The sequence below is a fragment of the Tenrec ecaudatus genome, chromosome 16, assembly GCF_050624435.1.
Source record: "Tenrec ecaudatus isolate mTenEca1 chromosome 16, mTenEca1.hap1, whole genome shotgun sequence".
Lineage (NCBI taxonomy): Eukaryota > Metazoa > Chordata > Mammalia > Afrosoricida > Tenrecidae > Tenrec > Tenrec ecaudatus.
The window spans coordinates 108,842,520-108,859,271 of NC_134545.1; the positions used below are offsets into that span (position 1 = coordinate 108,842,520).

Sequence of the window (16,752 nt, forward strand, 5' to 3'; positions counted from 1 at the left end):
CTTCATTTGACTCTTCCATGAGCATGTTGAAACCCCATCATATTAATTAGGAACCTGGGATCTGGCCCCTGGGTGGGTAAACAGCTAAGTACTTGATTGCTGACGAAAAAGTTGGTGCTGCAGGGCACCCAGAGGGACCTCCAGAAAACCAGCAGTTGAACGCCTGGGGTGTCGCCCTGTGCTGCCCGTGGGGTTGCCCTGAGTTGGAGACCACACACGGCAAGTGGTCTGGGGCTTGGGGGTTGTTTTTCAGTGTCTGCTAATACCTCTGTAGATCTTTGCATGTTTGTTTTAATGTTCAGGCATGCCATCCATAGGATTTCTGTAATTAGTTAACATTGACAAGGTAGGCTCACTTCTTCCCATGTCAATATGATGTAGGATGCTGTCTGGTCCTTTTTCATGTGTCTTGACACATACTGATATTGTCACTGCAAATGTGTGTGTGTTCGTGTGCGTATGTGTGTTCGGGCATGCTCACGTGTGTTTGTGTGTCTGCATGTATGTGCATGTGGGGTATGCTCACATGTATATGTGTGTTCATAGGTGTGTGCACATGTGTTCATGTGTGTGTGCACGTGTGTCGTTGTGTGTGTGTGACTGTGTGTGCTCTTCTGCCTGTGTTACTGCTGTTGTGGATTTCACTTTACACCTTTTATACCCAGCTTGTAGAGCCAGCAGCTCCCCATTGCTTTTCTATTGCAAAATTACCTTGGCTGTACTTAACTCCTTTCTTCTGCCCTGTACCTTTTAAATCAGCTTGTTTAGGGTTTTTTTTAATTTCTTATTTTTTAAGAAGCTTACATTTCCACTGGGGTCCCATTGAATTTATACTTACATTTCTAGGAATGTAAATGGGTTTATTTCATGGTCAGGGTGATTCAGCTCATGGAAACTCCAAGGGAGTAAGAGTAGAACTGTGCCCCCTGGAGTTGTCAACTGCTGCTTTGGGGGAGGGGGAGGTTAGACCCCCTGCTTTCTTCTGGGAACAGGTGAGGGAGTGTGGGCTGTGGTGTCTGGGACGCCCCAGTTCTGAGCCAACTTCTGCTGCCTGTGATCCCTTGGGGTCTATTGAAAATGTTAGAATGTCCTCTTTAAGACAGGTTAATTCCGTAGTGATCAGATGAGATGGGGTATTAATATATAAAGTGCCCAATTCATGGGAAATGCTGGATAAATGGAATGACAGCATGTTCTTACTGAAATCCCATATAATGCCTTCAAATTTCCACTTCCTTCACAGCTAATTAAAAATAGAGTCAATCATGTTGACACCTTATTTTTATAGACTCTTTTGCAGCTATCTCATTGGTTATAATAAATACCATCCCTGATTTGTAAATGAGAGACCTGGCACCTACAGGTTCCTTGCTTAAAATCATTCAAAACACCTTCAAGCTTGGACGTCACAGGCAAGGGGTGGACAGGGCCTCTGGGGCGGGGGTGGATGTCGGTCTTAGGATGTCGTGGGAATAAGATGCAGCCCAGTGAGGCATTCCAAGGAAGAATGGCATTCGTCCCTCATGCCCCTGTGTATCTGGACTGACCAAGGGGCTCCAGCAGGGATGTGGCCAGCCAGATGGGCACCGGGTTTGAGAAGGATTACACATGGCAGAAAAAGCCATGTTTAGAGGCCGATGTTCTGATCTGTGAGAGGGTACTGGGCTTGCAGCTTGGGGCTGTGGATGGATTCATAAAGTCAACAGAGCCACAGTACATAGCCCAGAGGGAGTGTCCGCTTTCTTGCTCCGGTAAGCAAACAGGCATAAACAACCACTGCCTGAGGTATTGCCAAAGAAACCACTGAGGTATTGCCAAAGAAAGGTCTGGTGACCAACTTCCTAGAAAATCGACCACTCAAAACCCCTGTGGCATGCAGCTCCATGGGGACACGCAGGAGCGCCTTGAGTCAGAGCCATCTTTGATGACTATTGGCTGTGGGTCCGGGACATGGTTACAAGAGAGCTTACCTGTGTCCAGTGCCTACAGAGTCAGGCACCCCTGACTGTACCCCACATGCACTTAGTCCTCAGCCCTGTCAGAAACCGGATGTGTTGATGAGGAAGCACAGAGGCAAGGGCAGTTGCCCACATAGGAGAAGAGGCTTCAAAAGGCGCTCAGAAAATTTCCATGATCTTTCATCCCCCTTCCTACGAATGCCCCAGTCAATGGCTGAACTAGGATTTGAACACACACAGTCAGAGCCCTGGCAGTGCACTAGGTAAGGGATCGACTGCTGCTGGCCTGTGAGTCTTTGCGGCACACGTGAGGCTGCCTGCTTCCAGGGAGATCCCACTCTCGGAGACCCTCTGGCGCAGTCCACTCTGTCCATCTGGGTCGCCGTGAGTCGGAATCCACTTGTCGGCAGTGGGCTGGAAGTTTGGGAAAGTGGTCCCTGCACACGGCCAACAATTTGTAGGTAGTGAGCATGTTAAGAAGGAAACGTGGGCCTTCCGAATTGTGTGGGCGATGTCCCTGTCCTCCGCCGAGCTGCTCATTAACTCTGCATCTCCCATCTCGGTCTTCAGCTCTGGAACAACTACTTCCACCTGGCCGTGGCTTTCCTGACCCAGGAGTCCTTGCAGCTGGAGAACTTCTCAAGTGCTAAGCGAGCCAAAATCCTTAACAAGTAAGTCCTCGTCCATCTTGGCAGGCCTGGGGTGGGGGTGGGGATGGGGGGGCAGGCGGAGCCTTCTAGCCCCATTTGCAGAATTTCCGTAGCATCTCTCTTAGCCAAGCTGGCCCACATCGAGATGCAGTCACCAAGTAACGGAGGCGTGGCTTTATATCCTGAGTCAGGCACTGCCGTTTCTAACCTGGAAATCAGATCTGACGTGGCATTGAGGTAGGCTCAAGGCCAATGTGATTCAAGGCTTCAGGGAGACCCAGAGGAGCATTCTGGGAAGTGGCCGCTCTGCATGGGAGTTCTGTGATGTTATTCTATGGGAAGGGAACTTGGCCACTCCATTCTCCAGTGCTGCTCAGATTGAAGAAAGAAAGCAAGAAAAGAGGAAGGGAGGGAGGAAGGAAGGAAGGAAGGAAGGAAGGAAGGAAGGAAGGAAGGAAGGAAGGAAGGAAGAAATAGTTCCCGGCCAATGGGACCAGCACCTATGGGATTGTTGGCTTTCTCAGTGGGTCCTCATCGAAGGTGACCACAGCCCTCTCTTCTGGATTTGCAAGAACTGTGTGTCGCACCCCCTCCCCCGCCATGTCACCATCCATATGCCTCCTGGTTTCCTCACAGTCCCACCCACAGCTGACCTCGGGAGCAGCGCCAGGCTGGGCAATGCATGATCTCATTTGCATGTAATCTCTGTGAGGCGGAGCCAGCAAAACAACCCCTACCAACAGTCACCAGCAGGTGCCTATCAATTCCACAGCCAATAATTCTTTTCTGGAAAAGTGTTTTTTCTTTCGCATGTTGTAATGGTGGTGGCTGTTGATCTATATGCAGCAATACATCCACCAGTGCAGTGACTTCTACAGCTGCCATGGAAAACACATACAATTATGCAAGCCCACCATCTGGGCTTAACATCCCCCTTTTTATAGCAGGACCCTCTGTCATGTGGAAACCAGGACCCAGTTTGTTGACCATCAAAACTCTGCAAATAAAAGTGATCCTAGTGTTCAAGAAGGCGCCCCGGTGGTGTCATGATTATGCCCTGGGCTGCAAACCACAAGGTCAGGTGTTCAAAACCACCAGCTGTTCTATAGGAAAAGCCGGAGACTTTCTGATCCCGTGAAGAGTTACGTCTCCGAAGCCCATAGGGGCCGTTCCACTGTCTGGCCGTGATGAGTCTGCAACAACTCGAAGGCAGCGAGTTCAGAGGGTCTTTTTTTAAATGCCCAACTCCAGCCCAAAGCCCCTCTCCCCCAAAACAGTGATGGACCATCCCCTCTCCAGCCCCCCAAAATTTGATAAACCCCTCCCCCAAAATCAAAAGAAAACATGGACGAAGGAATTCCCTAAGGAATTTCCCTCCTGAGAGGACATTGAAGTGTGGGAATAAGTTCATGGAGGGTTTGGGGGACTGCGGGTGTGGGATCTGGTGAGGTGAGTCCCAGGGGCCCTGGGACAGTTGAAAGGGTAGTCCTATGATTGATCCCTCTTTGGGTGGGCTCAGGGGAGCTGGGCATGGAAGCAGAGATCTGCCTCAGGTAACGCCTTGCCCAACACACCCTGGAAACAGGGCCATGGCAGCTTCTGGGCCACCTCCGAGTGTCACCGTGAGCTCTCTGGGACACTTGTCTCGTGATGTGGTCTTGGAGCACACCATGTGAGTCCTGGTGGGAGACAGTGGGATGGGGTGTTGGAAGCTTGGGCTTTCCACCTCTATGGCCTGCTTCCCAACCTGCATCTCCCTCTGGCACTAGTACAGGTCCTTCAGGCTTACGGCCCCCTGTTCAGACAAAAAATACTCGGATCCTCCCCTGGCCTTTAAACAGCTTTGAACTGTAGTCCATCAATCCAGGATAACGTGGCCACAACCCAACTCCCCTCTCTCGAGCTGGTTTCTGACTCATCGTGACCCTACAGGACAGAGCAGAACCACCCCTGTGGCTTTCTCAGACTGTCACTCTGTACGGGAGTAGAAAGCCTCATCGTCCTCCTGTAGATCAGCTAGTGTTTCGAACTACTGACCTTGCAGGAGTGAGCAGTCCAGCTGGTAACCTTCCTAAGCCTCCGCTCAGAAATTCTGCCCATGTCACGAGGGCATTGAGCCCAAGACGCCAGCTGGCTCGTTTGTTTTGGGCAAAGTCTCCTTGGAAAGAACTTGGGGGTGGTCCCCAAAGCCCTCCTGTATTCAGGTGACAGCTGTAACTCTATTTGGGGATTGCTGAGGGACGCAGACAGATTCATCAAAGCTGTCTTCTTATTAAAACTGAAGAAATGATCAGTCTCACTGCCAGGAAAATCCCACTTTGCCCTCCACCTGCCAGCCCCTGTCCTCCTGTCTCATTCTGTCCTGGAAGCTACCTGATTGGTGTGACTATTAAAATCACAGTGGGGGTGGGGGCAGTCTTCCTCTAACAGCCCTGGGGCACTTCTGAAGGCTGGCAGGCTTTCCTATCCATGCTGATCTCCAAGAAGAGTTGACCGAGAGGTTGAGTTCCCTCACTCTTGATTTTGAGTTCGGCTGTGATCCGAGTGGTCAGTAGTTCAAAACCGGCAGCAGTTCCAAGGAAGAAAGCCTGGGCTTTCTACTCCTGTCAACAAATACAGTCTCGGAAACCCACAGCGGGTCACTGTGAGTCAGCACTGACTTGATGGTGGCAGTGAGTTTGGAGTTAGTTCCACACTGGCTGCCCGCTTCCCAGGATTCAGCCTCAAGCTGCCCCCTCCCCCCCCCACCCGCCCCTGCCTCAGGTAATTCCCCCTCATGGCAATACCTGGAGCACAGAGTAGAACTGCCGCCGGTTTCCAAGGCTGTAATCCTTGCAGGAGCAGACAGCCTCCTATTTCTTCCATGGAGCAGTTAGTGGGTTTGAACCTTGGGATTCGCAGCTCACGGTGCCACCTGGACTCTCCGTACCAGCTCTGGGGCACGCACAAGCCAGCCCAGTGACCCCAGCCGTGTGGTGTAAGCCTGCCACTGCGGGTTGTCTGCTGTACTTTCATTTCTAAACTTTGGGATTTCCTTTGGATGCAGAGTAGTAAGAAGGCCTGAGAGAGGAGGGCCAGCCAGGGTCAGACAGGCATGTGGGTGGGCGGGAACAGCTGTGTTGATGCTGCCTACCATGGACTCAGCCCCCACCCATGGAGGGCCCAGGAAGGAAACACTGCCCAGCCGTGCCCTGGCCTCGTGATCGCTCAGGACCTGGTCACGTGGGCCTGAGGGTTTTTATCTGCTGGTGCTTGAAAGGAGATGGCTACACCTTTCTCCCTGGCCTGCCGCAGTCTGGAAGCTCTGCTGAAACCCCTCCCTCCTCTTAGCATCCTGTAGCCTCCCAGGTCGGGTGGGAGCTGGCTGGGCATGAGGTGCACAGAGCAGGACTGGACCCCACGCATTTTCCCATGGAACCACCCTGCCCTCAGGGAGACATGATGAACCCAATATTGGCACTCCTTGTGTTCGGAGCACTGGCATCCCCGGATGACCAGGAATTCTGTGTCTGCAGCCAGCTTATACCTCCTTGTGAGGCCTCGGCCCCTCCTTGGCATAATGAGCCCTGAACGTGGGTGGTGGAGGGCTGGAGAGGGCCATGTGGTATTCTGGGGGCTGCCTTCCCTGGCTGCCCAAGGAGTTGCATCTCCCCACCGCGCCCAAACGCGGAACCTGATTGCCCAGAGCCCTGCCCAGGTCCCATGTCCCACATCCTTCTTCCCGATACATCCGGAGGATGCAGCTTTCTCATACGGCTATGCCACCTCAGTGGCCTCTCTCGGACAGGGCAGCTGCTTCCACAGGGCCCTGCTCAGCAAAAGTGCCGGGCCCTGTGGATGTATGAGCTGGTGCTGCAAGCACCCAGGAGACGGACTCATGGTGTTTGGGCTCCACGTCCTTGGGCAGCGTGGGGTGGAGCCACTTACAGAGCAAAGGGTGCCCACCTGCCTGTGCTTGCAATCTGAGACTCACTACCTAGCTGGGCATACCCCCTCCACACTGCCCCATCTCACTTACCAAGGAACCTACCTCACCATCGGTCCCGCCTTTGGGCTTGTAGGTAATACCATTTACCTCGCAGGGTCAGCTTGTCCTCAGGGAAAGAGGCTTAAGCTCCCCGGCCTCAGTGCCTCTGTCTGTCAAATGGGTCCAGTCACTGGACCCCTGCACACACCGTGTCACCTGCACACATGGTGTCACCACACAGGTGAAGCCACCAAGTGGGTTGCCCTCTCCATGGCAGAAGGGGTCACCCGGCTGCCGTCCTTGCCAGTTGTGAGTGACCGGCAGGTGTCAGGGCCCTGGAGGCTGGTGATAACAAGGCAGTGGGTCTGTGGCTCACCACTGTGGCACTTACGGCCAGTGACACGGAGTGGCGGTGGGCGGGTGGTTGTCCAGGACTCAGAATGTGCCCCACACCTCCGCCGACACGTGGATGCTCAGCCCAGCTCCCGCCGCCCTGCAGCTGCCAGACTGCAATCCTGTATGGTAATCTTGGCAAATTATTATTTTTAATATAATCAGCTTTTTCCTGAGGCAATAAAGGAAAAAGTTAAATTGCTCACAAACCAATAAAGGTTTATCGTCGGAAGCATCAAATTCTGTTTACTCGTGAAACGCACACCTCCTGCTCCTCCACTGGGAAGCAAATTAGCAATTATTTTCCCTGATAAACAAAGGCGCTGCCGTATCCAATGCCACCTCTGGGCTTTGAACCTGTCTTTACATTTAACCCTTTCAAGGCCTGATTGCCGTCTGTCTGGAATTATTGGTTGAAGCCCAGAGCTTTCTGTCATGGAAGGTATTTTGAATGAAAGGAAAACCAAAATAAAATTGTTTATCATTTCAGATGGTGTAAATTTTTTTGTATCATTGATGAGACACTTATATCCCAAAGGGTTTCTAGTATTGGGTTCTGTGAGCCGAGGCCCGTTTTTTCTTCCAATCCACGCAGCCATACAATCCCCCACCAGGTGGCAGCACACACTACAGGTGGGATGGAGGCTTCCCACTAAACACCAGCGGCAGGAAATTTGTGGGTGGGTACGCTATGCCCCATGGGTCCTGGAAGGGTTAAACCGATGAAGCAGATAGCGCGTTATATGCACGTAGCTTTCCCTGGCCTGGATGTTGGGGGAGCGGATGGCTTTGTCATCTGTGCCCAACAACATGCAGGGAAAACCAGCCACCTCTCAACCAAGCATGCACGTTCTCCTCCGCTCGCCTGCCGGCAGTGGGGCGTGTTAGGTAACCCATGGAGATCAAACCCCAAGTCCGCTCCCCCAGCTCCTTCCTCTGTCCCCTCTCGGGGATGAGAAGCTTTAATTGCACTTAAGCAAATTCCGGTCTGATTCTAGATGCCCTGTGGAGTGACTGAGCCTTCTCTCTCTCCTGGTTCTCAGGTACGGCGACATGAGGAGACAGATTGGGTTTGAGATCAGAGACATGTGGTACAACCTGGGTGAGTAGCCGGGGTTTTGGCGGGGGCTGACACTGGTGCTCTTGGCTGGTGCTGACATCACAAGCGACGGCTTTGTGTTCAGGAAACGACAGCTGCTGCTGGTGTTGAGCCAGCACACAGCGACCCCGTGTGACAGCATAGACCTGCCACGGGGGTTTCCTGGAGGTGCGTGCTAATTCCCAAAGACGAGCTCGGCGTTTCAAAACCAGTGTCGTGCAGAAATGAAGGATGATGACATCACAACCTGACTTTCAACTGACACCTTCGTACTGTAGCCAAACCACCAAGAATCCTGGCTCAGCCCAGCCGACCCTGCCTCTAACAGTCCAGCAGGCCCCCTCAGCCCTCGGGAAATATGCATAAAGTGCATACAAGTCGGGTGGCTGAGGGTTGTGATTGTCGTGAATGTAAGAAGTCAGACACAGATGCAGTCAGTCAGTGAGGAGCGGCTGTCATCTTGACAGAAGCAGATTCCCACGTCGTCCTCCTCTGTCTGGTCTTGAACCAGCAACCTTCCGGTTAGGTGCTTACCAAAATGAAGGAAGTGAAACCTGCTGGGTGGAGTGGGTGGGAAAATCCATGTCTGATGGACACAGCTGTGCCTTGGCACCCTGGGTGACACGAGCATTGCCTCTGTTTCTTTGTCCAAACTGTGAAACCCGCCCCCGCCTCTACATGCATGTGGGCACGGTACATCGGAATCGACTTGATGGCAACTGACCTGGGCTTTTCTAACGTACTTGAAGGTCATTTTATACCAACTCCACCTCAGAAGGGTGCATTCACCTCGGAAAGCCAGACCCAGTGTTTAGGTACACTGCCACCAGGTGGGCAGCATATGTACTCATGCAATGGGTACATGGTATATGTGATAAGAAGTCAATACGATTTTCCCACCTGCTTTCATCATTAAAAATCGCCCAGTCTCCTTTATCAGTATCACCAGTCTGGTACTTTAGATAAGTTCCCTAAAACAGAAAGTGGTGTTTCTCTACCATCTGGAATGAAGGTGTCCTCGTGAACCTGGACTCATACCTTGTAGAGGGTAAGGCGTGTCTGTCTTCAGCCGGCAGGCTCATGTGCACCCTCATGCCGTGAGGGACTGGTGGCTGTGCCCGGGATGCTGGAGGTGATGAGTGAGCAGGGTGTCAGCTACGCTTCCTGCCTCAGACCCACAAGGGCTCCGAGCCCTCAGGCAGGAACAAAAAGCTCAGAGGGATTGCTGGGAGAGGCCTCTTCTCCTCCTCACCCCCCAGTGAATCTTTGCTCTAACAGGAAGATAGGGGCATCTGTCCACTTCCCTCTCTAGTGACCCCATGATGCCAGGGGTTCACTTGTTTCATCAGAGATCAGGGCAACTTGATAGGTATGCAGATAGATAGATAGATAGATAGATAGATAGATAGATAGATAGATAGATAGATGGATGGATGGATGGATGGATGGATGGATGGATGGATGGATGGATGGATGAATAGAAAAATAAGTGAGTATATAGATAAGATATATAGGTGATGGGTGGGTAGATAGAAAGGTAATGGGTGAATAGACAGATGATAAATGTATAGATAGTGGATAGATAGATGATGGCTGGATATATATATATATATATGATGAATAGATAGATAGTTGATGGATGGATAGAAAGATAAATGATGGATATAAAGGATAGGTAGATGAATAGACAGGTAAATAGATGGTGGATGGATAGGTAGATGGTGGGTAGATAGATGATAGATAGATAGATAAATGAATGATGGATGATATAGGGTGATGGGTAGATAGATGGATAGACAGATGATGGATGGGAAGATGGGAGATAGCTGAGGGATGGATGATGGGTGGAGATGGGTAGATAGATGGATGGATAGACAGAGGAAGGATGGGTAGATAGGGAGGTAGACAGTAAATGAGGAGGAAGGGAGAAAACAAGATAGCGAGCCAGCTCTTTGCCATGTCTTCGGTGGCTCAGACTCAAGACAGCTTGAAGTACCGCACACCAGAACGTTGCCCTGTCCTGGGTCATCATCAGCACTGGCGCATCCCGGGCCTGATGCCAGTCCACCTCACAGACTCGCACGCCCTCACTGACCCTTTGCTTCACCAGAAAGTCCTCCCCCCCCCCCAGTGGCAGGCCCCCTCCTGCTGGTGTGTTTCATTTGGATCCTTAATGTTTCCTTTGTCAAATTTTGGAACTAGGTCACTAGGCCTTTCTCTCTGATCTCTCTGAATCTGGAAGCTCTGAGAGACTCTGCTGGCATGTGACTTACCGGAAACCCAGAAACCAGTCTCCCACCCAGGTCCCCCTAGTGGCCACATGCAACACTGGCCAATGAGGGGCTGGGGAAAGGAGCTGCCTGTAAATCTTGCTTCTCAAGCCGCTTGCTGCTCCAGGGTGCCCCCCCCCGCCCCCAGGCAGTCAGGGGACAGCCGCGTGAGCACTGCCGGCTGAGAAGACTTGGCCCACTGTCCACGCTGCTGTGGGTGCCTCGAGCCTGCCCTGGTGGGGCGGTCAGGGCAGATGGTCCTGAGGGCAGATGGTCTGACTGTTGGCACATGTGCTCTGTGCTAAGCATCTGGTCTTGCCACATCGGGGCCCGGAGTGGCACCGAGGCGCCACATGCTTGGCTGCCCACTGGAAGGCTGGCGGCTTGTGTCCACCCAAAGGCCCCTTGCCGGAAAGGCCTGTTAATCAACTTCTGAAAGATCAGCCTCTGGTGCCCCTCTCCCAGGAGGGGCAGGGCAGTTCTACCTGTATACTCTCAGAGCCGCATGAACAGCAGAGGCCCCTGCACCGCCCACCCTCTCCCTACCCGCCTGTGCACCCTCACACCGCACCATGGTGCCTCCACCGAGGCCACAGCCTGGCCCAGATGAAGTGACCAGAGCCTACCGTGGGGGTGGGGTGGGGAGGCACCCTTCCTGTTGGTTTCCTTCTTGAAGTATTTCTTTCTTTTTATGAATCATTTTACTGGGGGCTCATACAGCTTATAACCACCCATCCATCGATTGTATCAGGCACATTTGTGCGTATGTTGCCATCATCATTTCAAAACCTGTTCTTTCTACTTGAGCCTTTGGTGTCAGCTCCTTTCCCCCCTCCCTCCCCACCCTCCTACCCTCATGACCCCTGGATAAATGATAAATTATTATTGTTCTCATATCTTGCACTGTCTGTAATTCTAATGTCACCTCCGGAGTCCCTAAGGAGGCAGTGACTGGCTCCTTGTCACAGTCTGTCATTCTAGGTGCAAGTCACGTGGTGAGGGGTGATGGGAATCACGATGAGGGTGGGGGTCTTCTTTAGGGGCTGCTCTGAGGACTCCCTGGAGGCCTGGCTTTCGAGGGAGACAGATGTGGGTCTAATCTGATTCTCAACACCCAGACTGAGCAGCTGGGTCTCCGGCTGCATCTGTCATCACGATGACCTCACCTGGGCTCCTCGTTAAGTTGATTGGTCTCCTAGAGACCCTCTGGGACAAGGGAGAACTGCTCCATGTGTTCCCGAGGCTGTCAATCCTGGCAGGCGCAGACGGCCTCATCGTTTTCCCGTGGAACCGCTGGTGGGCTCAAACTGCTGCTGGCTTTGTGTCGGCCCCTTGGCCCCAGGGCTCCGTGTCCCGTTCCAGTTCCAAGGAGACCAGGGCACAAGGCAGACGTGAGACACAGGCATCACAGAGGAGCAGGTCATTGTGTCCATCACTCATGTCCCCAAGGCCTGCTCCTCCAGCCATGTGCAGCCCCCTGGCATGTGCCTCCCCACCCCCAAGCCAAGAGCCCCAACCACTTGGGGTGATAGGCAGAGAACTTCCTGACCCTGGCATCGTGCCTGACAAACAACTGGCTGCCACCGTCCCCTGTCGGCGGAAAGGCCCGCTCTGACATTTCTTAGGCAGATGCAAGGGAAGTGCCAGCTGGGAGGGAGACTTAATGGTGAGGCAGGTTAAGAGACTGTTGGGTGGCCGTCTCATGCCTATCAGAAGCATTGCAGGGACAACCCAGCAACCTGAACCCACAGGAGGGATGTGCTCTCTGCTCAGCCAGGACCGGCCTTCTCTGGTGACGCTGCTGGGGTGGGGTGTGTGTGTGGATTTTCAGATGGTGGTTCTGACTCACAGAGGCCATGTATGTCAGAGTAGATCCTCCCCCACGGTGTTCCCAAGGCTGGGACCCTTTATAGAAACAGACTGCCTCCCTTTTCTCCCGCAGAGCAGCTGGTGGGTTCGAACCACCGACCTTGTCATTCGCAGCCCAATGGTCCCCCTCAAAGCACAGTACCAGCAGAAGTGATGGGGAGGAGAAAGGGTCGGGAGAGGTTTGGGTGCTGCGAGCAGCACATCTGTACTTTCGGAGGATGATTTTGGAAGCCTGCTGGCACCCCAGCTGTGCTGGCTAGAACAGCAGGGCACTGGCCCCGGCATCTACCTGACTGGCACCTGAGACAATGCACTATCTTCAGTGCTGAGAGGTGGGTGGAGTCCCAACACCAAGGAGACCGCGGGGAAAGGCAGACATGAGACGCAGCTTCAGTCTTGGGCTCAGGTTCAAGTCTTGCTCCCCCAAAGGACTAGCTTTTGGACCTTGGGGGTGGCAGTTTCCTCGTCTGTAAAACAGGGGACAAGCTCTGCATGGTGCTGAGAGCCGCTTCCAGAAGTCGTCGGCCCACTGATACAGTATCCCCGTGGTCCGGGGTCTCAGCCCCTGCTCCGGGGACTCAGCTGTTCACCAGAAGGCAGGCTGGGAAAGCAAGGTCGCCGGTTCAGACCCACCCACCAGAGCGCAGGGAGGCTCTGTGCTCCCGTAGAGAGGGTCACTCTGAGTTAGCGTCTCGAGGCCCGTCGTTTCTGGATTGGGAGTATTAAACTGCCCACTGTCATTCACAGTAGTGAGACCGTTGTTCCACATGGTCTCCATTCCTTTAAAGCACCGAATCTGGAAGGACCGTGAGGCGAGGCGAGGCGAGGAAGAAGGGTAGTGTTTAAATGAGCATTGCTCGGTGTGGCGGGAGCCAATGAGCGCGGAGCTGGTCCTGCTCCCTCCAAACTGGCCCGCCGGGAGCTGCTTGTGTTCACACTCATGCTGGGTCTCTGGTCTTGGCTCACAGGCCAGGCGGGTCTGCAAGGCCACATTTGGTCTAGGTGTTTGTTTTGTTTTTTAAAATAACTGTCCTTGCAGACTTGTAGTTCACTCCACCTTCTCGACTGTAAGCTCCAGATGGGCAAAATTGTCTCCAGGAGTGGGGGCAAGGACCCCCACGTCCTGTGTTCAGAGTCGCAAGATCAGTGTCGGGTCACCTTCTTCCTCTCTGGTCCGTTTGTCATCAGCTGCCATCAAGTCGGTTCCAACCCACAGCGACCTGAGGCACGGCACAGCCAGGCACTGCCTGGTCCTGCCCCACCCTCACCTTTGCCCCCTGCCCGCTGCTGCAGCCACCGTGTCAGTCCATCTGGTGCCCCTCCAATTGACCAAGCATGTCGTCCTTCCGGTCCATTTGGAAGCCCTTTATAACGCTGCCCGATACATCTCTTCCTCCCAGGTCAACACAAGATCAAGTTCATTCCGGAGATGGTGGGCCCCATGTTGGAAATGACGCTGATCCCTGAGACAGAGCTGCGCAAGGCCACCATCCCCATCTTCTTCGACATGATGCAGTGTGAATTCCACTCCACCCGCAGCTTCCAGATGGTAGGTGGTGGCCAAGGAGCTGAGGAGGAAGCAAGACTCAGACCCTGAGGCAGCAGTCCTAGTCGTGGGCTGAGCCCTGAACCAACTGAGGAAAGGTTGACAGTTTGAGCCCACCAGCCGCTCTGTGGGAGAAAGTTGAGGTAGTCTGCTTCCGCAAAGGTGGCCGCCTAGAATTCCTGTGGGCAGTTCTCCGTCCTGTAGGGCGGTGATGGGTTGGAATCGACTCCAGTGGGTGTGGTTTGTAATTTCAGAGGGAAACCCCCCCTCCCCTGCCTTTCATCCAGGAAAAAGCTTCCTCCCATCTCCCCTTCGCACTCATCTTGAGCCGGGAAATTGTTCTCCTTGCTTGGCTTCACCTCGCTCATTCCCGTCTGGATTTAGACGCCTTGAATCCTGGTGGAAGACTCAACCGCCTCCGTCCTGGGCGTGAGCACTTCCCGAGCGTGTCATCAGATGCCACAGTGCGTCCGTTGTCAGCATGACAGTGCGCGGCAGATCTCTTGTCCTGAAGTCTAATGCCTTTTGCGCTGATCCTCCTAAGCATGAGTCCGCTCCTTGAGCGGTGGCAGGGATGAAAAGTCCTTAAGGAGAAGGCATGTTAACTGCTCAAAACATACATGAGGGCCAGATGCCTGGAGTCTGTCTCCCACAGAACCTCCTAACTGGATTCTGTGGAAAGTAGTATGGTAGCTATGATTTCGATCGTACAAACACACACACACACACACACACACACACACACACACGGGTCCGTTTTCCTTCCAGTGGACCAGGATGTGTTCCAGAAAGCAGGAGAAGACTCTGGAAGGTGGGAGGCCCTCTATGTGGTTGCTTTGTTGATAGGGAGTCAGCTACCGACCCGTCAGCTCTGACTCACGGTGACCAAATGTGTAGCAGAGAGGGGACTGCTGGGTAGACACGTCGTCACTGAGATTCTTGAGTTCAACGTAGCAGCCACGGTTCTTTCTCCATCTCTGCCGTCACTGCCAGGCCCTGGGATCACCGGCTTTCTTGGTTGCAGGTTCGTCTGGCCCTTGCTGGCTTTCTTGGTCTCCCTGGCCAGTTGGTTTTCTGTCTCCTCTCCCACAGCCGTGTGGGAGCCATGCGCTTCTCTCAGTACCATTGGCCCGATCCCAGGGTTTTCCAGGATTACGCCATTCGTCCCTCTGAGTGTGGAATCTCTTCCAGAGCTCTCGTCATTCTGTCCCTTGCTCGTGTGTCCGTCTATCAATGGGCATGCCACACAATACCAGCGCAACCCATCCCGTCTGCCTGGTCATCTCAGAGAACTCCCAGGGCGGGGCTGGCTGTTGAGCTGTCAGCCTCAGATTTAATTACCTGTCCATAGTAGTCACAGTGACAAGGACCTACATTGGCTGCCCTCGTGCATGAGATGTGCAGACCTAATGGAGAGGGGGAAGGAACTGTGCTTTTTGCCTCTACGAGACTTGAGTGTTTGACTAGCCTACGAAGACAGTGTCCTCTGTCGTCATTCGGGGACTAGTGACTGGAGTCTTAGAAGCTCCTGAGTGGCCACGGCCACCATAGGCACAAGTATTGGTCCCTCCTTATCTGGAGGAAGGAAGAGTAATGGAAATGGAAAGACTCACAAACACAAGCTAAGTCCAATGGGCTGATGGAGCATTGGTCTCCTGGTCTCCATGACCCTGAGACCAGAAGGACTAGATAGTGCCCGGCTCCCACCACCAGCTGCTATAAAGGGGATGGACCTGATAGAAGGGCCTAGAGAGAGGGGTGGGTGGCGGTGGGGGGAGTAAATATGGACCAAAACTCAAACTCTTAAAAGAGACCAGGCTCACTCACTGGTCCAAGAGAGATTGATGGCGTGCCCAAGATGATGGCCCTCAGTCCCCCTTCAGGTCTGGAAGTGAACTCACCCACATGGCTCAGAGTTCATCCAAACAACAAACAGGTCAATACCGGGAGTAACACACCAGTCAGATGCACACACTTTTGACAGTCTACCATGGGAGATCAAGGTGGCCGGAGTTACCCAGGGCCAAAGTGCAGAAGGGTTAGGACAGAAGGAGGCATGCAAACCGGAGCCACAGGGAGGAAGTGGGATAGAGACGCCGACACAGTGGGGTTTGCAGCCTGTCAGATGAAACAGAATGTATGTGAGTCTTTTCGTGGGAAACTGATGGCATGCTCTACAGACCTCCCCCCAGTGAACAAGCAAAGGGCAGAAACGGAAAGGAAACTCTAGTGTGTTAAGCAGAAGACATAGCTGCTCCTTCTTTTATGGTTCTTGTGGCTTTGAGAATGGAGACCCTGCTGGTGCACTGGTTGAAAGGTCAGTGGGTTGAGCCTACCAGCAGCTCTCTGGGAAGAAAGCCTGGCCACGGGCCCCTACACGACCACAGCCTTGGGATCTCTATGGGGCACCTCGACCCTGTCCTACAGGGTCCCCGGGACTCTGAATGGACTCCCCTGTCTGACAGGGTGAACAGGAGTCAAGCCCACAATAATACCCTGTCTTATGACTGTCTCTCAGTCGCTGCCCGCATATTCTCTGCTCCCTTCCCGGCCAACTCACCCACCCCACAAAGCGCCACCAGAACTGGGCGAACTGTCACTGCAGCCTGCCCCTGGCTTTGCCTTAAGAGATGAGCCTGCTTGCAAAGAGGCCAACGTCTGCTAAGCCGGAGTAGGAAGGGCTTGGAGGCCCCAGAAGGGCCCCAGTATCCCCCCTTCCCGTGCCATCCACACAGACCGGCCAGCCATGGTCATATGGGGATTCTCCATGGTCTTCATCTAACCTGGTCTCCTTCGCCCCATGTCTCTCCCTGCCCCACGCAGACAGCTCCCCTAGCCTAAGCCGTATGGACGAGCGGTCATTTAAATCCCCTCCTGGCATCCTTTTCCGGGAAGCCCATTTGTTATGCCTTCAGAAATCACCGAACTAACCACCGAGAATTGCAGCAAATGACCATATTCTGCTAATAAGCCAGGAGAGGAAAAGGTTCTGGCGCAGAG

The 16,752-nt window shown here is 53.4% G+C and overlaps 1 protein-coding gene across 4 annotated transcripts in view; it reads left to right on the top strand.

Annotated features, from left to right (window-relative positions):
- The window catches only part of DOCK1 (dedicator of cytokinesis 1), a 434,492-nt gene that overhangs the window by 354,372 nt on the left and 63,368 nt on the right, over window positions 1-16,752 (top strand). For all 4 annotated transcript variants that reach the window (XM_075534789.1, XM_075534791.1, XM_075534790.1 and 1 more), the window contains exons 31-33: window positions 2,529-2,629; window positions 8,012-8,070; window positions 13,607-13,755. In XM_075534789.1, the coding sequence (XP_075390904.1) occupies window positions 2,529-2,629; window positions 8,012-8,070; window positions 13,607-13,755 (309 nt within the window). The remainder of the gene's footprint in view (window positions 1-2,528; window positions 2,630-8,011; window positions 8,071-13,606; window positions 13,756-16,752) is intronic.